The sequence below is a fragment of the Patiria miniata genome, unplaced genomic scaffold (genome assembly GCF_015706575.1).
Source record: "Patiria miniata isolate m_02_andy unplaced genomic scaffold, ASM1570657v1 HiC_scaffold_4, whole genome shotgun sequence".
Taxonomy (NCBI): domain Eukaryota; kingdom Metazoa; phylum Echinodermata; class Asteroidea; order Valvatida; family Asterinidae; genus Patiria; species Patiria miniata.
Genome location: NW_024037071.1, coordinates 4,950,562 through 4,971,314, shown reverse-complemented (window position 1 = coordinate 4,971,314; position 20,753 = coordinate 4,950,562). Strand labels below are relative to the sequence as shown.

General features: G+C 39.6%; 1 protein-coding gene across 2 annotated transcripts; it reads right to left on the bottom strand.

The window, feature by feature from the left end:
* Window positions 1-527: 527 nt before the first annotated feature.
* Window positions 528-20,362, bottom strand: LOC119739639. Of its 2 annotated transcripts, none has more exons than XM_038214642.1 (4): window positions 20,037-20,362; window positions 6,290-6,460; window positions 1,688-1,780; window positions 528-1,418 (listed from the first exon to the last, which is right to left on the bottom strand). In XM_038214642.1, the coding sequence occupies exons 2-4, from the start codon at window positions 6,446-6,448 to the stop codon at window positions 1,305-1,307; spliced, it is 366 nt and encodes a 121-aa protein (XP_038070570.1). In that variant the 5' UTR covers window positions 6,449-6,460; window positions 20,037-20,362; the 3' UTR covers window positions 528-1,304. The 2 variants fall into 2 exon arrangements, with proteins under 2 accessions (XP_038070570.1, XP_038070571.1); XM_038214643.1 differs by having other exon boundaries at window positions 1,745-1,780.
* Window positions 20,363-20,753: the final 391 nt, after the last annotated feature.

Below are 20,753 nucleotides of genomic sequence, written 5' to 3'. Positions count from 1 at the left end.
AAAATCATTATACTTATCCACGTACAGACACGTTTGTTTATGGTGTAAATCGAGGATTTTCTTTTGTTCCTCTTCCCTTTTCCTCTGTTTGTACTTTTTTTGCAACAGCTCTCATTGGTTTTGTACACGTTTTCTAATCGAGGTCGTCCTCGATTTGGTTCCTGTCCTCGATTCACCGATGATGTTGCACGTGTGTGTCTTCGATTTACACCATGAACAAACGCACAACTCACACGATCGTATGAATACTATTTGTGTAATTTTGCATTAACTGTATACGGCAACTGGGATCACATTTAACCGTTAGGCTTCGATAATATCGATTAGGCTTTTGAATCTTTGTGTGTTATTTTAATTTAAAGAGAAAAATACGAACTGGCGACGCGATACACATTATTCAAGAGGAATCTATTTTTGGTCGGGTTCCCTGAATGTATTTTATAAATTTTTAAAAACTGTTGAATGGGATGGTGCCAGACTATTTATGATTCCAAGCCTCATTTTCAATTTGTTTTTTAAATGTGGCTGAAACCATTAGGGTATGTTTAATTACAAATTTTAAGTTATTCATCAGAGCAGACTGGTATTAATTTGTAATTACCTTTATATCATTGCTATCATTTCCACTCGCAAGTTCCAAAACGACGATTTTACCTTGCTTTCAATTAAATATGGCCGACTCATTAATAGAGCATAGAACCAATACAAGAGCAAAGCACAAACTGTTACGGAGCTCATTCTTTGCGTGTCCTCGACACTGATAATTAATAGCAACACTAGATTAGCAGTCAGTCAACACAAACCAGTGAATAATTAATCGGAATCAGATAATCAAAGAGTCCATTTTACACACAGTTTGCTGGTAACACTATCTATCTGTTTTTGCTCACCCAACAGAAGGCACCATTTGGTCTTCTACAGGAATTTATTTCTGCAGTAGGGGCTCCTTGACTTTGCGTTAAATGAAAGAAATGGTCTTACTTAAGCTTAATAGAGGAAACATCGCAAAAAGGTTTAACCTAAGGTATCTAAAAAAAAAGAGCCAGGTATTTTTTTACATAATGAAGTTAAACAAATAAATGAATTCTGGCAAGCTGAAGTTACACTTGGCAAAATGCTATTATACGCTCAACTGATGAAACTGTACGAAGTGTAAAATCAACCGTTCAATTCTCAAACTGAAATTGAGTGTGACTGGAATATGAAGCCTCTGTAAAGCGAGGATGATACCAATATTTTCTAATCTTCCCTGATTTGAGAGTCTTTTGGTGTCGATTTGTTGTTTGTTTTTCGCGTCGAGCATGTTAATTCCAGTCGTTCTGACGGTCATTGTCCTCTGCCTCCCTCCACTGGTTCGCCGTCAGCTGGTCCCGCACCGTTTCCGTGTCACTCAATGTGGGTGCCACGAACTTCTGAGCCTGGATGGGAATCGAACCACAAGCGGAAAGAAAAACAAGGTAATTAAAACTAGTCTGGGTGCTCTGTTAGCTGGTAAACCTACCCTAGCTGTCAATTAAAGATATAGCTTGAATTAAAGATTTAGACCATTCGTGGAAACAGCATAGGCCGACTTGACACAGGGACTAAATGCGAGATCACTGATTGATTTTTTTTTTCATTCCAGTTCCCTGTTCTAGGTTTTTTTTTCAATGTTGAATGAGCGAAGTGAAAGAACAATAATTTTTACCAATGATTTTGCAATGTGTTGAAGCAGGGCGAGTTGATGTTGTTTCTCTGTACTGACCTCTTCAAGTTGTGAATCCAGACGCCAATGTCGTTTCTTGAAAAAAAAGGAAAGAGAGAAATAAATTCATAATGACTACACAACTCAATCCACCTTATCGACCTGGTACTCCTCTTTGTTTATTCTTCATGGGCGATCGTTAAAACAGTGCAGCATTGACCTTCCGGCCACCATGCATAAGGTTTCTTGTCTTGCTTTTAGTCATGAGTGTAAGACAGTTTTGATTTCGCGAATTCTCATGTGAATTTGGTTGACAGTTAAAGAATTTCTGAGGTTTAAGATACATGCACATAGTTACTGCACTTTCATTTCAAGGTGTGGAAAAGACCTAGTCTTACCTTGACTCCTTTGTGAACTTAAAAAAGTAACCTATTCAGGCTTATTCGCATATTTAGACGGAGGGTACCAGGTCCGCTCGTAAGCCCGACGCCTCACATAAGTCCGGCAAATCTCATCCCCAACCAAACAAAGACCCATCAAGTCCGACGCCTCATAGGTACGATGCCTCATAGGATCGACGCTTCGTGGGTCCGACATTTTACTTTTATTTCAGTCCATAAGTCCGACAATTCATAAATCCGACGCCTCACAAGTCCGACGCCTCGTCCGACAGCCATTATCAATAAATACAAACATGGCGTAAAATGCGAGAATGTTAGCGCCAACACGTGTTAGGGTAAGAAATTACACATTCTCATTAAGGGATGCACCACGCCCACCCCCCCCCCTCCCCGGATTTACGCCCGTGGCATTAACCCTTGCGCCATAAAAACCACTGCGCGCTGGCAGACTGACGCGGTGCGCACTCTCACGTTTGAAGACAACCTCGCTCAAATCGTTGTATACATTTTGGTAAATCTCGTTCTTGCCTTATCGGATAAAATACTTTTCTTTGTAACGGTCCATAGCTCCGACGCCTCATAGGTCCGACGCCACGTTTGTCCGACGTCGAATTTATGAGGCGTCGGACTTATCAGGCGTCAGAGCCACGAGGCGGAATACATAAGTCCGGTGATTTATAAATCCGACGCCTCATAATTCCGAAATTTCGGACTTATAAGGCGTCGGACTTACGATACAATATAAACAGAGTATCAGTATGAGATTGTTGGAAACTTGTGGGGACTGGGAAAAAGGTAGCTACCTACATCGCTAGATTACGTGGCTATACTGCCAACACACTATTGGCAATGTGCAATGTGTTTTATAGCTCCATGGTGCAACTAACGCAAAATCAATAGTGCAAAACAGGTCAGGTGGGCGAGTTGAAAGAACCTGTTTCGTGGAGTTGTTTCGCCAGTGTCATATTACATGTATCTGTATCTCACTGTTATGAATTCAGCGCATCACCGATGAATTAAGCACATGAAGTGTTTATATATGACAACTCTGCCTGAGCTGCACAAGTCTTCCGTACACGCTTGAAATTCAACGATCCTCAGTACTTTTTCTCTGAAAAAAAACCCCGGGAAAGCAAGGGCCTACAACGTGGTAGATCAGCTCATCTCTTTATTCAATTGCTTTGAAAAAGATTAATCATTTTAGGACTAATATGGCTTAATCTAAATCTGACTTATACCAGAAAAATGATCTCCTATACACGCCAAGTACCGGTACTCATATCTAATCGCAAACTTGATCTCCGTTAATATTATGCCCGCTGTATATCACTCTATATGGAGTATATGAAGGAATACAATATACAGTTACATTTACTGACCGACAGCCGCGGAAATACAATCGTTTTGATTTCTTCACAAAAATAATATGAAATCGATTCATCCTGAAGCCAGTAGAAATCAAACGTCCCTCCCGTATCGAGTTGAGGGTCGTTGTCGCCATGTGACGCTTTGATCTCTTCCGGACAGAGGCGCCGGGCCGAAAGTCGACACTTTCCCGCCACTCGCGACAGGTGAGAAAAAAAGCCTTTTAGGGAAAAGAAAAAAAACCAACACACTTTTATTTGGCGCGGGAGGACAGGCAAAACACCTGCTCAAACGTAAGCAGGGATCAAAGTCCGTAAACGTTTACCGCGCCTTTCTGCTGCGAGGGAGGTGAGGGGCGCGGACGGGACAGGCATGTCGTCTCTGATCACTGTGTCCTATCGGCGACCTGTGATCCAGTTACCCCTTCTTAGCTTGCTGCTACAGTCCATTGCTTTTTTGTCGGTTAATTGAATTCAGAAGAGGCAAGTTGGCTGGCCTGAAGGCCTAAGGTGCGTGTTATCGATGGTTCAACTCTTAACAAGACTTACAAGTATACCGAGACCGCATACGGCTTGGCTGACTGTCAAACGTTATTCTAGATGCTTGATAAATTAGACAGCAACGACGACAGGGCATTTGGACAGCAATTGTGTAACGGCTGATTGACAAGATGTAGAATTCAAAGACGGGACCACGTCATCATAACTTGAATCGTTCCGCCTGACGTCAATTCTGATATTAATAATTATTGTTTTGATAAGTGTATTTCCTCAACGATCAACCTTAGGGCATGTTAAAGATGTGCTGTTAAGGCTCTTGAACACATTTCGACCTTTGAATGTCTGCAACCCTATGAAGACGGGACTTTTTTCATTGGAAAATAAATAGGTTTCCGGTCCCCACATTAATGTATGCCGGGGGGGGGGGGTAAAGTTTACTCTGCGAGTACTGAATCAATGTCGGGCCGCAAAGTAAAGTTTTCAAAGTACTTATTGCATAACTTAACCTGGTCCCTCGTTTTTGGTCGATACCTCATTCGAAAGTGAATGTAACTCTGCAATGCTAAAAAATTCGGAAGTTAAAAACAAAGTCTATTTTCGGGATGAAACTTAAAAACACAAACCACCAGACAGTACAACTTAAAGTTACCCTCAAGACGGAAATTGTACAACATGTGGCTCTTAAACCTCTCAGTTTGTCTCTTTCTTCAGACCGAACATCTCAAAGCGATGTCCCCTACCCTAGGGCATTTAAACCTGTACCCGACTGCAGCGTTGACGAACATTTTCGTTAATAATTGAAAAGTCATTAAGCTAAATATTGGTTCTATATCAACTTGAGGAAACCTTCTTTAACCGAGAGTTTCTTGAGTTTTTTCCCCCAAATGCGTAGGCAGACTTGATTAAGTGCGGGGGTACCCGTAGCATGACCAATACCCATTACTTTCCACTAGTGACACATGGGGTATTGACAACATTTCTAACCAAATTAAAAAAAGGCAATAAACACTCAAAATGAGCGAAAAACATGAAGATTAAGTCGGATACAAAAAGTTTTTCACTCCATCCAAATTGTACGTGGGAGTAAAAATGTATGGTGTGTGTGGGTGATAGCTTGTCTGAAGGGAGTATCCCGTTCCAGTCTTCGTGATTAGAAGGTCCAAACATCTCAAGAAAACCCTCCAAATTGTTTTCCTGCAAAACCCATACCGAACTATCCCTTCGAACTAACCACCAAATTAAAGACAAATGACACAACCACGACTTGAATATACAAATTGGGATTACGTTTGATGAGCAAATTTCCCTTCTAATTAAGCTCGAGCCTCGAATTGAGGTGACGTTGTCTAGGTTCCACACACACTAAACTTCATTCAAACCTATTCAAGTTGAAACAATTGAAAATAATAGGATGAAATGTTTTGTTCACACTCTCAATTAAGAATTTTCGAGATGAGTCCATATCGCTTTCGAAGAACCTCACATCTCGCTGCGCACTTTGGTGCCGATCACGTAGGCTGGCCAAGGCGGAGAGTGTCTGCTTAACACAGAGCAATTTCAATGCCACCTGCCTTCGGACATTCTATTCAAACGCTGTACACACGTAACTAATCGAGCATAAACTGCAATATATCCAAATGAGGTCCATGTATACGCCTGTATTGGAAACGTGCATGCACGTCAACTACCAAAAAACGCAGAGATAATAAATGCTGCTAACTGCCATCAAACTGAATCGACACACGTTATAAACAGTTTAAGGACCTGGCGTTTCGTTCCTCGCAAATTTTCTCAGAGGCAGAATACATAAAACTAATAACAAAAGTTCAAGAGTAAGTTCTTAATAGTCGATTTTTTATTTAAAAAAAAGGTGCCAAATAGATTCGGAAAACCGTTCACTTGCTTTTGTACTTCAGTGAAAACGGTTACCGTAGCGTGGGGAACCTAGGGGAGGTATTTTAAGTCAAGCGTTTCAAATATAATTGGCCCACACGTTCCATGAAAATAAACGTGTAAGCAACTTTAAGAAAAGATTGCTGCTGCAAACTGCCTTAAAAATATACAGACATACGGACACATTCTCAAAGGCAAATGAATGAAGCAAACAAATGAATTTGCTTGAGTCAGTTTTTAAAAGTCGACCTTTCATTGAAGAAAAACGAAGAAATAAAATCTTACGTATAAAAAGTGTTAACTGGCGTTTGAAGTTAACGAAGACCGCCAGCGTGCAAACCGTGAGGAAACGTATCCATTAAGTATACCAAAAAATAAACTTGTATAATGGACTTTGTAATGCTCCCTTAAAAAAATACAGAATGAGGTCTTCATTCCAAACTTACCCGTAATACATTACTTCCCGCCAAAACTGAACTTCTTTTGCCGCCTGGTCCCCATCCAGGTACTTTGTAGTGAATCTGGCCGCTACATCTCTGGATCTCCCCCGTCAGGATAAGAGTCAGTAAGATGGTTGCTAAGACAACGAGTCTCATGTCGGCCATTGGTAAAAGAAACTGGATGAAAAACAGATACAAAAATGACGTCAGTCTGGAATCATAATAATTTTGAACACGGTAGTAAACAATCACAATCATGACTTCAATATTATAGACTTTAATTGACTTACATTGGTTTTTTTTTGTTTTTTTACTGTTTGCGGTATTTACTTTTATCTATATCTGTTAGAGGTTTTAATGTTTTGTTTCGTTTGCTCCGGTTTGGTTTATTAAACTGTTACACAAACAATATCAGACAATATTTAGATGTTTGTTTAATCTGTCATTTCACGACGATTATTAACCATTATGAGATCACTTGCCTCGTTCTGTGAAGAGATATTATCATGAAGCACGAGTTGATTTGTTGAAATCGTCTTTGATATCAATAAGGGCATACTAGTCACGTGCTGGAACAGTTTCGGATATCGCTTGGGTATTTCCGGGAATAAATCGGTTTTATTTACCGTCCATGCTTATTAAAAAGTTTAAAAACGATTTGCATTTAAAAGATAACGAAATTCAACGACGACTTTGTGCATCAGGTATTCACTCGAATCGTACGATACGAGGGGAGAGCTTTGCTTATTTTGAATCTGACGACGGTTGCCAAAGCTCGACGTGCCCTACATTTCGGCTTCGCCTTCTATTTGGGTCCTTAACAGATTCCAGCTAAACAGTACTTAACGTTTTCTTTACAGAAATATCAAACTGTATGACATGTGAAGCAATTGATTAAAAAAAAAAATTGATCGGAACATTAAAAGCTTTTAATGATAAAGCCAAAGCGGAAACAAAGCCGAACATTGTAAAAAGGAAAAAAGAAGAAAAAAAGCCATCATGTTTATTCTTCTATCCCGGTGGTGGCTGCCTGACCTATAGACGTCGGGGCGTCGGGGAATTGTCAGGTCAGGGAACCAGACTAAGTAATTCGACGTGGCAAGCTACCAATTTCGAATGTGTTATTGCTTGTGGCCCCTCTACGCTCCCGTACAATTGAGCGTAATAACAGTTCCGCCTCATGAATACAAACAATCCCAAACTGCCAGCAAAATACTTAATTTTGGTGTGCACCTGACACATATGTAGCGTATGTACAGAAAAGATAACTTATTCACAGATTACTGCTCATTATTAATATAAGGTCATCGACAAAAGCAGAAATCCTTCACCTCTTGTGACCGTCTGGCCGTTATCTATTTGATTACCATATCGTGACTGCGCATTTAGAACAGTTGGGAATTAAAGACTTGCCCAGATATGTCATTACTAGGACGAGTGAATAATTATTGATAAATATTGACGCCCATCGTTTTATTAGGTCATTAATGTAACACATCCACTCACCATGAATGATATACACAGAGCTTTAACGCAAACGCGGTTTGAATTTTCTTCATTTGATGGGTTGAACACCCATCAAATGAAGAAAATCGTCGCGGTAATGGCGCGAAAAGTCACAAATGACAAACCTGAATGAGTCTTCACCATCAACCTTTTTTTGATGAGCGAATATTTCAACTTTGATTATGACTCTCCGGAGCCTCATAGCTTAACCAACTTCTGTCAAAAATGGATAAAAGCATCTACACATTCCAACCCCGACTTCTCGCTTTTGGAACTATGGATGTTTTGATCTACATGGTGTATCAAACGAGCTGGGTTATTCGAAAGTTAAAGGATTTGAACATGACAAGGCAAGGTGAGTAAAGTGGCACCAGAGTGCTCAGAATTCGATTCAGTGGAAATATTTTCATGCATCTGGTCTACACAATGCATGGTCCGGATTTACCCAATTCATTGGGGTCACGGGGTCATCCTATATGATAGCACTGCCCAGGTCACAAGCGAGTGCCAGAGAGCCAATAAGTGAGATAGATACAAAGAAGACACTTAAAGTGTCCATGCAATGAATTTTTCTGAGGAACACATTTTGTGCAACTTTCCACTCCGCTTGAAAACTATTCGACATCCCTTTTTGGTTCATTTAATTGAAAATTGCACTTCTTAAAGCATTTAAATATTTTTCATGCTTTTCTGGACAACTGAGGGCGCTGTTGCTGTGATGTCATTTCAGGAAGACATTGTTCAGTTAAGGGGTTTTCTCTTCATTAATGCGGACCCAAAATCATCTGCTCATAGAAAACATTTGTGAGAAAAGTTTGCTCATTGACTTACTGCCATGTACTGACACAACAACAAATCACCAAAGAAAAATATTCAACAGCTAAATATCCGAAATTCTGGTAACTTTATGTGTTGAAATAGCTGTAACATAATGTTTCTACCTGAAATGGCATCACACTTTTGCTCATGAATTTGGAAATTCGCATTAGCATAAAAAAACCCAAAAGACCATTGAAAATGGCGAAATGAAAATTGAAAATAACATTAAATGGGACACGAATGTGCACTTTCAAGGTTTGCTTTAAAAAAATACATTGCATGGCCTTTTAGCCGACACTCGGGGACCAGCATTAAGTATGAAGCTGAACATTGTATGTGTGGCTGCTGTTCTTTGTATTTCTGCAGTCACGACCGAGCAGCATTCAACGCAAACACTTCTTTTGCCAAGTTTCTCTCTTCTCACTGTTTCAGTTGATCTGAATACTGAGACGTAAATTAAACCATCGCAACCACATCGAACCAAGAACCAGAACCAATAGAACTGAAGTATCACACGGCAGTTTTGTGGTTGATTTTTCTACGTACGAGCGGATCACGGGTGCCTGGAGCACGTTATTGAGCCGTTATTACACTCCCAGGAGATCAGATATGGTGGCAGGATGATTGGCGATTAGCTGCCGTAATTCCATGGGCCTTGAGAATCCTGAAGTATTATTACCTCCGTGTTTATGTGGTCATTAACGACCGCGGATAAAACTTCCCTTGGGTTATTTTGCAAAAAAAAAAATAAATCACGTCTAGATAACGCAGGGAATTAGAAACAAAAACGGGATACCCGTCAAAATTGTTGCAAGTTGGCCGCACAAAAAAGGGAGTAAACTTGACCAAACTTTGACGCACTCAAACAATGTTGGGCAAAATGTCTTGGTATTTTGCGCTATTATGTTGGTCACGAAACCAAACCGCTCCGACACTCTTGGGAAAACTCTTTACCGGAATCACACCAACAATATTATTGAGGTAACTTCATATAGTGTTTTATCCACCTTTGTTTTTTTTTAGTGCGGCAGGTTTGATGTCTTAAATTACTTTTAAAAATGGCTAGACCTTTTTCAAGGAGCACTCTTGTTTTAAGCAGTTATATATACGGAACTTTGAAGAAAGAAGAAAGTCATACGCCTTTTTCACAAAACTCTATGCGGTCGTGCAATTAATCATTAAAGTCACAAATCCGCCTCCCGTTCTTAAGTCCACTGAACAGCCTTTCCGTCATTTCGGATATCTTTACGAGTGAGTGAAACCTGTCACGGCCAATTAGGCAGTGGAGCCGGCCTTCCTTATGAGTGTCATGCCTTCGATTTGACGAGTTAAAGTCAGACTTCGCTTCTCCATTAAGGTTCCCCCCGCAGCACCGACTATAGCACTCTGTCATGTTATGTTTTTATTGGCTATACCAAGCACACCATAATTTTCTCATGATAGGGGCAACACCGTGACGCGCGTGTGTGTGTGTTTACTATGCACTTTTCAGCTGTCTTCAGACGAGCCCGCCCTTAATAGAAACGTCTGAAAGCCACAACAAAATTAGGCTTGCGCTTATGTCAGAGTTAAATGAGTAACGACAAGTGTAAGTAGGGGCGCGACATCAAATCTTGAAAAGAGGGCAAGGAAGTCGAACTGCCTTCCCCCTAAAATGAACCATGGGACATATCCGGGATGAATATATATTTCATATAATTATTGATGAGTGTCTATTTGAAGAGTATTATTTCCAAAAATGTGATGAACGCCATTTTGTTACTTTTTAGCATCATATCTTTCTCTGACTGCCCACAATCATTTTCGACAGGTTTAATGTAGTTAAATACAACTTAATAAATTAATAAAGTGGAACGTGAAGTTTAGAACGACCTGTCAAACTGTTTTTATTCTTTAAAGTTTCATAATTGTGGATATTTATTGCTGACGTTTTTCAAACGGATATGTATATATCGCGATTAGGAAATACACTCTACATTCTGTTTGACCAAGATTCCCCGCTATATTCAGTCAATTCTTTGCAAAACTTTAACATTTGTGAATTTCAAGCTTAACTTTTATGTGAAATATTCAAAAGTGAAGTACCGTTTAAATGTACCAGTTTACATAAATTATAGTTAACATCACAACATCTCACAACAGCTCATAGTTTCGTCTGAAAGTTCATACTTCTATCTGCAGAGCTCTTTCTTAAGACATCGCGTGCTAGCTGTGAGTAATACGGCCAGTTTCGTGCTGTCGGATGCTGGAGAGAAACCTTTCTGTTTGACTGACCGAGCGAACTCCCCATCAGTCCACAACTGCGGAATTCAATTACTCGAAGTCTTCACGAAGGTCGCACTTGACCTTGTATAAGCAGGAGTGTGGTATACGGCCATAGGTACGGTTTTAATAATCGATCCGAAATGATGCTAGCGTCACAACATCACCTTTTTGGTTTGGTCTCTATAGAGATAGTAGAGACAAGCATCTTGTTTCATCGCTGCTTGTAGGGTTCTTTGTCATGCCTCTCGGAGACATTTCGCAGCAGGCTTCAAGCCCATTGTTCGGAGGCGCAGAGACCTCGCCTCCCACCCTCATGACAAAACACGTGTTTGCGCCTTTGTTCAGTTGTATACCGATACTTGCGTGTGGCAACACGGCCCTTAATATTTCTCTTCCAAAACTGACGCATTTTGAAACCCGATATACGTGAATTGCGCATTGTGGAACGGCAAACCAAACGGCCTTACTGTCTCAATAAAGACAGGGTCCCGATACACAACATAAGGTCAAATGCTGACTAACATTGTTCGAATTAAGAGTCAATAACTATTGAACAAGACATCTTGATCATCTGATATACGTACTTGATCACCCACCCGTAGGCTGCCACCCCAATGCGCCTACCTAGGCTATTAAGTTTCTCTGGACGGTATCGGTAACACAGAAACCGGTCAGGCTACTTTTTTCTCAGTCCCAAAAGGTAGCGATTTGTTTTTTTTCTTCTGAATCTGTACTAATCCGATTATATTTTGTTCATGCATGCCTTTTTGTTATTACTGGCATGTAGGCCTAGGAGCGAAAAATGCAAATTTCTGTAAAGAACTTCCATTGGGACGTTGAAAGGAACGTTACTCGTTCGCTGGCAAAATTTTCATAAAAGACAGAAAATAGTTCATTGTTGTTCCAAAATATGAATTATTCAGTTGCATTTCGTATTGGAATATTCCACCCGTAATATTTTAAAGCATCTGTCTTATGAGTTAAATTACTGTGCCACCGTGCATAAAAAGATGAACAAAAAACGAGACAGAAAATGAAGTTCAAACATTAGCGAATGAAGTGAATCGGTAAAATGACTTGATGCCTGTGTTGCATTTCAAATTAACACAATACGTTCATAATATTTTGAATTCATTTTTCATTGCTTTATTTCAATACATTGTGAATTATTCACAACATTCACCATTCACGTTGACAGATAAGCAACATAGCTAAGCTTGTTTATGTTCATCAGACTTACAGGTGGTGAAAAAAATTGAGAAAAAAATCGTTAGTTTTGCAAATTAAATTTGAGCCTTTTTGGTTTGTTTGTTTACTTCTCAGGAAATGAAGGAGCGTATGGTTCAACATTTTTTACAAATCTGGTATCGAAACATTCAACACTTATAAAGATATCCTTTTTAAGGAAATACATTTTCATCAAATTCAGCCAATTAAATCGGACGTGGACTTCTTGAAGAGAGTGTGTATTGCAGGAAAGCCCAGATAATGGTTACCATTCCCGCGGGGAGTTTGTCGCTTACCGTCAGTTCGAGTTAGTGCCCAGACTAGCATGGGCACTTCAGAAATCTCGGACGTGAAAAGTAGCGTCCTGTTTTGACGATCGAGTATTGTTCACTTCCGAAATGCCGAAACTGGGAAATATCTTCTCTTTTTTTGGCATCACATCACGGAGAGGAAGAACTTGAGGTTTCTTATTTTCTGCTTCTTTAAAGCAAAAAACCCTACCTTATCAAAACAATCTTATATACCAGCTTAAGTGCTCTCTTCGCGTGTGGTATGATAAGACATTGAATATTAGTTGACATTGAATATTAGTTGACTGTACAAGTGATGTCTGCTTAATAACTGAAATATAATGGCCGGGAGTATGATATTAGGGGTGGATCTAGGTTTGGCTTAAAAAAGGGGGGGGGATTAGCTGTTAACGGGTGCAGAAGGCACTCGCGCGTTCCAATGGGGATCTAAGGGCATGTTCCCCCGGAAAATTTTGAAAACTAGATACTCTCGTCTTCATTCTGAGGCATATTTTAGAGACTTATTGATTATGATATTTTTTTTGTCTTCAAAAATGTTTAGGCTTTGGTATCAATGTTTAGGCCAATTTTTTTAGTGAACGAGGGCGCCGATAACAGGACAAATTTTTTTCACGAGTCGGCCATGTTAAATTGAAAGGAAGGCAAACTCTTCATTTTGGATCTCGGCGAGTAGAAATCAAAGCAATGAAAATAAAAGTTCACTATGAATTCATACCAGTCTGTTCCGATGAATAATTTAAAATTTGCGATTAACATTCCCTAATATTGTAAGCCACATTTAAAAACAAATTAATGGTGAAGGTTTGAACGCGCTCCAATCATAAAATAGTCTGGCACCATCCCATTCAATAGTTTACAATCAATAAAATGGATTCAGGAACCACGATCGAAAATGTCTTCTTTGTGAGCAAGGTCTATACGATAAGAAATGTCACGTTTATTGAAGCAAAATTTCGGATCATTTGGAAGCCCACTTCCAATTAAAAAAAAATAAAGATTGTAAAGATATGAGTTTTAAATCATAGCAACCTGTAGCCCTGACGTCACCACCTTAGAATTGCTTTGTTCGCCCAACATGACGTCAAGTTACAGCGCCCTCACGAGCTCAAAATACGGCCTATGTGGTCTGGCCATCGCCTGACATGCGCATTGTGTTTTTTTTTGTGAGCACGCTCTCTAAGATGGACTTAGGGCACACAGAAATAACAGAACAAATTGGGCAAGTTGCAATAATGATTCAAGTCTTCCAATTCTTTCTCATATTCGTCTCATTGTTGTTGAATTTCCCCAAACTCATTGACGATCAATGTAGAAGATTTAGATTTTTCATTATTTGATTTCTGAAGAACAGCAAATTGGTAATTTAAAGGAAGAAAAACACCGCCAAGTTTCAACTGAGGGAAAAAACCAAAAAGTGTGGTACAAGCAGAAAAATATTTTTCTTCAATCGCTAAATTGCCCCGTGACAAACGATTTTCGTTTCAAACAATATCTGTTTCCAAATTTGGGTATCGTCTTCAATTTATATCAAAAGCGCTTCAAACATTTGTTTTAGACTGCTATATAGAATTGCACTTTGGTTTATACGAATTCCGATGCCATTCTGTGGCGATGTTTCTCCCTCTTTTCTGACACTGATACAAGATTCGGTTATCATGTAGTTCATCTCCGAAGGCTGGACGTCAATCGAGGTACAGTCGAACTCTTAGGGGACATTAAAGTATATTAGATGTGATTTCTGAAAGGAAAGTTGTTCTTATGGGAGGTGCGAAAGAAAGGCCTGTTGAAAAGCGTCTTGTCAGCCCTAACGATGCCCGGGGACACTCTGGCTAACTCCCAGAATGTGTCATCGATTCGTGAATCCATCTCGGCACACATAGTTTTTGTTGCCAGCGGTTTTTTTATCACTGAAGTGGATCGCATCAACTTATTGGGAATTTTGTTGTGCGAAAGTCTCTCCCAACTAGTAACAGCGATATTAAGGAGGCAAGGTGGGCTCCCCAGTTCGTATTTTTTTTTCAAAATAAATGAGAGATTCCCTATTTGATGGTATTATTAATTCGCTGGCATTAGTAATGTAAATGTAAATATGTTTAGGAGTTGAACTTTTTCCGGGGGTACTTCTTGCAAAGGGAAGCAGCGATGTTATCCGCTGAAGTACTCCTAAATGTTCAGATAATTTGGTTCTTCTTTTTTGTTTACGAAAAAGCTATTTTGCGTTAGTGTCCAGTGAATAACAGAACAACACAGGCCATATTTTGTTTTTACGTTGAACACTGTATTGGCTACTGTGGATTACTGCGGCGTCACGAGATCAAAAGTGTCACTCTATTGGTGTGTATTTAGGTGTTTCATATTTCCCAGAGTGCAGGTGTTACCTGTAGTAGCCTACTTGTATAGTGTATTGATCTGGTCGCTTTTCCGGACATCAATGGACAAACACCGCTACGACCGGTAATGACCAATCAAGCTATTCAGGAAACGCTCCAAAAGGTGCAGACTGATGGATTTAGCCAATGAAGTGTAATCCTATACAATAGCACTGCCCAGCTGTCTCCCCAAGTAGTCAGACAAGCAATCAGTCAGGTATAAGTACAAAGGGGACAATATATAAGCTGGCCCATCTGGCTCCAGCAAAATTTCGAAGACCCCTTTACTAGTCGTTGAAAAAAGTTGTTTAGCTTATTAAACCATTTAAAAAAATTAATTAACAAATAAATATAAATAAGAGCAATGACTTGACAATGTGGGGATGGGTACCGTACAGAGATGTATCATTTTATTGATTTTGATCTTTTCTTGCTTTTCCTGTATGTCGTTGTAAACTTTAATATTTAGATGAATTATCACACGTACACAGTACTAAATCTGGAAATAGGGCCTTTACGTGTTTTGGACGTTAATTTTAATCGAAATCAGGATATGTTCTTCCATGACTAACAACTATACAAACTGTGTTTTATTCTGTGCAGCTGTACAGAGGACTTAATATTCGATATTTATAAATATACATGCCTTGGGTAAAATCTACGGACTCAATTCCAAGGTAAAGACTATTAAAGGTTTGACCGGCAACGCATTGTGGTCAGTTATTAAAAATAAACACAAGTATAGGCTTAAAAAAAGATTTAGCGGCTTCGGCCTGGTATCTAAACTGACCAGTGTTGATATTTATGGGCTTAAACCACACCCTTAGAACAAACCATTCCACTGAATTAACCATTCCATGGTTTTCCAGAGAAAACAGCTTATGATATGAATAACTTATGAATAGCTTATGATATTATGGTTGTATGGGGGGGGGGGGGGGAAGCCAACAAAAGTGTAAGACATGTTGGAGATCCTAGGTCCGCATTAAGTCGGATGGGCTACTCGGTGAGATAGCCCTGTGATAAGACTGGTCACTTCTGGCGTTACAGCAAGTGCAGTGTCTTATCAGCTATTAATCTGTCATGTAATAACTAGCCCACTGGATGGTTTTCAATGCAGCCTCGGACATGAGGCACAGGAGTAACAGCCATGGGAGATTGCTCCGGAGATTGGAAAAAAGGATTCGAACCGCCATACAAAATAGAGGTCAAACACTGAATCCCCAGATATCACGAAGGCGGTAATAGCCCTGAATAATGGAGTGCGAGCTAAACTAGCGATAGCACATTAAGGGTCGCGAGGGTGACATCTGGCTCACACACGGCTTACTTGGCCATGCAGACCCTATGCCTTAATATCACACCCCGGCTACAATTAAGATCAGTCTTCATGGCAGCAATGGCGGTTTCACGCCTGCACTCTCCAAATAACATCGGGCACTTTTATGAGAGGTGTTAATGCAAGCGTGAGAAAGGATGACCTCTTTTTACACAAACGAGTATCCATCAGTTACATTAAGCCATTAAGAGTTTAAAAAAATAAATAAAAATGAGTCAGAATGACCGGCGGCTATTCCATTCAATGTAAAGAACGACAGCAGACAACACAATATGACACAAACACTTGCGAAGCCGAGATAATAAAATCGGAATAATAATGAGACAGCCCAGAAACATCAAGATAACATCCGCAACAAAGAAATCTCCTAAATCTTTAGTATGGAGATTATATCTCTTTAAAGGGCCCATGTAATATAATAACTTTTGTTTAATGAAAATTAAACACAATAATTGAAATGTACCTTTGTGTCCCATTTGAGTTTCTTTGTAATCATCGTATTGCCATCTAAAAACGTTTTTGGTGTCTTTTTGGTTTTAATGCCAATGCAAATTTCCATATTCATGAGCAAAACTGTGAAGTCATTCAAGGCAGAAACTTCAGTGTCATCTGCTTCAGCATAAAAAATCGCCCAGAAATTTGGGGGTTTGCTGTTACTTTTCTGCTTTCAGTGGTTCATTGTTGTTTTTTTGTTTAACATTTGAAGAAAAAACCTTAATCCGAAGAGTGTCTTCCGAAAGTGACGTCACAGCAACAGCGGCCTCAGTTGTCAGGAAAAGCATGAAACACTATAAATGTTTTTTAAAAAGTGCACTTTACAACACTTTTTTCCAAAAAAGGCATTTTCATAGTTTTGATATATTTCAGAGGGATGGATGTTTGCTACAAATATTCTCCAGTGTAAAATTCATTTCATAGACCCTTTAAGTGTCCCCCCTTTAGGGTTGATTGTTAGAACGGCGTTAAGTTTTCCTACAATTTGTTTTTCGCGGTTACTCATATAGAAGCCATAATATTTAATTGTAACTCGTCCCATTACACCTTGGTGTCCGTTATATATAGCTTTCCAATTGATTTTAGATGCGATTTGCCACATGGTATAGAAGGCTGCCTCTCGTTTATTATCGAAGTAAAGGCAATTTAATCAGGAATGATTGCTCGGAATGACTGAAATGAGATGAGAAAAGGAGGGAAGCAACGGATTAAAGCCTTTGTGTCTATATGATCAAGGTCGGTGTGTGGCTGGCGCGACGTGGAGCCCCCAATTCTACCTCTTTCTTTCTCTATTTCCCTCTCGCGTGTTTTCTGAGACACGATTTCCCGACGACCAAAAACCAGCTTGCCTGCCAGCTAGTATCAATAGAGCGGCCCGGAGCACAAATTTCCGTTCCAAAACATGAAATGGTCTCGTGTTTGTTTTGCCGTCACTTCCTCGCAGTTGGAGGATTGGATTAAATGGAGCGAAGTGCGTGTGGTTTAGTTCAGCACCCGGAACCCGCCCCTCCAGATCAAAAATTTAATACTTCAGATGTGAATTCTTACCCGAAATAAATTTGCCCCAACAATTCAGCTATTTTTGGGCCTATTAAGATGAACCTTTTATTTTACCTGTGGCCGGAGGCATGGAACCATTTCGCCTCCCGTATCTCGGCCACAGAATGACGTAGTTTGTCAAAATGTAATTAGCCAATGTTTGTAAGCTTTAGCCCAAAGCGTGCTGGAATTATCGCTGTTAATAATTCAAACTACGAGCAGTAAATGACATTGGTTTCCTGTGCGGCACAGTAAATAACAAATAAAATTTGTATGAAAAAACGTGTTCAAGACATCAGCACAATAACTTGATAACGTTTAACTCGAGAACGAAAGTTGGTGGGGCAAAATGTTGTTGGTTGCGTGAGGAGTGCACGTTAAAGGTGTATACATTATATTGGATCTTTTGAAACAACACATTATTTTGCTCAAAATGTGAAGTAAGGTGCATAACAACTAACCTGTTGAAGTTATAGCTCGGTGGATACTACATGTATATACATTTTGAGAAAACAGAAAAAACAGGTTTTGGAGATCTCGTTGCTGGGATCCGTTGCCAACGCACATAAAAAGTGTGCCAACGGACAAACGTTTTCAAAACAACCTTCAATGATTTTTTTTTCTTCCCAAACGATATAATTTCAGGCGGGATAATTTCACAGGGTATTTGGTACCAGTCCTATGTTCATTTTGAGCAAGAATGTTCTGATTAAATCGGTTGGTCTGTGTCCAGGTGATTGCCAGTGTTACTCCTGCCTTTTATGGAAATTTTGCTTCGGGATTTCATGAATTAATACGTTCACACGGAAACCAAAAAACCTTGTAAGCAAGGAACTGAGATACGGTATAGGCCTGCGGCAGATAGGTGACGGAATTTGCCTTTAATGATACAAGCCTGGCATTTGGCACACAGTCAAAGTATGTCAGCAGAAAGATATTTGGCTATAGGGCCATCGCAGATGTATCCTTTGAAAAAAATATAGGTAGAATAGCAATGTCAGCCATTTTGAAAATTTTAAATATTGCTTGCTATTCTACCTATTTTCTTTCAACGGACAAATCTGCGATGGCCCTATAGCCAAATATCTTTCTCATGACATACTCTGTGTGCCAAATTCCATGTTTGTATCATCAAAGGAACAATTCCCCCAAATATTTCCCTACTTGCCCCAATAACGACGTTATTTCAGGAAAAGAAATTTTAATTTTTCCCCAGCAAAATAATAAACTTTGGTCAGACGGAGTGGCGGGGAGAGGGGGATAGTCACCCAATACCAACCCCTTTATCTGCTTTTATACGACTTCTTGTTTAAAAATGGAGCATGTAACCAATAAAACTCGACATTTTAGTTGAACATAATTGAGTTCAAATTTTCAACACATGCAATAAGTGATGACAATCAATTCAATTATTTAGTTATTCACTGTGAAAAATCAATAGGCCTACATTAGTGAATGTTTACGTAATGTTACTTTAACCCAAACGCGTAATGCAAGAAGGGAACCTGGAACACGATTATCATGATCAAACTGTCCACCAGCGCATTTCAACATGTAACATATTATTTTTTTATTACAAGTATAGCATTATGTAGGTTTGCTTGACTCTTTGACTAAACCAGTTTGGTTCTCAAATGTCAATAGAGTGTCCTCGCACAGCAGGTGGAACATGCAATATTTATTGAGGCCAAATCATTGAGCAATGCAAGGCAGAATTGTTCGGTGACTTACAACTTTACTCCGTACATATTTACACAGTGATTATAAATTTGGATAAAATAGCCTTTTCCCTAAAAAAAAGGGGGGGAAATCAAACAAGAAGCCGATAAAATAATAAAGCGTTTGTTCCCACATCGAAACTTTATCGCAGGAATTCAGAAATGATGCGTTCCGATTCTTTGGGTTCGTTCTATGGAGTGCATTTCAGAGGAAATTTGTGAGAATTTGTTGTGGAACCTATAATGAACGATTGATACATTCAAACAGAACATAGGCCTATATGAAACATCTTAATATCATCAACTTTCCTTGAAAAAAAATTCGAATATTAAATGACGATTTTAAAATGTTTCAGTTCACATTTTTTCTTCAGTAAGGGATGAAGGAAAGTCGAACATCTATTTCTAGTTTGCCTTGAAATTTCCATTTCAAAACCTTCGATGTGATAAAGTATGATCAATTTTTAACGATCAAAATTAAACTCAACGCTTTTGCAGTAGGCTAATAGGCCTATAGGCCTAGTTCATAAAAGCATTGCGCACACTGTGTCATCTCTAATACTACTTTAAACATTATCTTAAACAGCATCTTTTTGGGCTCCTTTCAATGTGAAATTTAATGAACATGATACTGCGGCTTTGATAGAAGTTCGGGCAATTACTTACCTTAAAATCTCCCGATTCCCGTCCAGCGATCAGTACTATTTCTGCTACTAGTTTTTCGTGAATGTTTCCAATTGCAGTTTTTCCTATCAGTTCTAACGGACTGGTCGACTATATGTTTGTCGCACAGCGTGATACTCAGTTATGTCGTTATACGCCAATGGACTAAGAAAAGTAGTGGAGACCAGCGCACTTGTTAAGCATTACACGCAGCAGTGAGTGGGGATGTGACGTGAGGCTCTGAAACAGATGTAAAAAGTCAGGTGTGACCTGTTAGCCTGGAGTACGGTCTATCAAGCAATGTTGAACTATAACATCATCATCCAGGAACCGCCTTGTCCCTAAAGACAAGCAATAAAAACACGAGTTGGTGACGGAGATGTCACGTGTGTCTGGCAGCGCCTCGCCATTGGTTGATAGAGTGCATGTACTAGGACGCAGTTGGACAAGCGATGACCTCATGAGACACGTTGGTGTATTGTCCAGACGCATCCCGCTCTTTATTACCTGCGAATTTGGCGTTAATAGGCGCACCTTGCCGCCAAATAGCCGAGCGGGACACTAGACTCGCTCAGATAATGAATCAATATTTGGTTACACCAGGACAAGCGATACAATATTTCATCTTACACAATCTTGGTCGGTGTATAAGTGGGCCTACAGTAAGCGATATCTAAGCTCGGAGTTGAGGACAATCAGATACATCACGCAGGCCGCGCT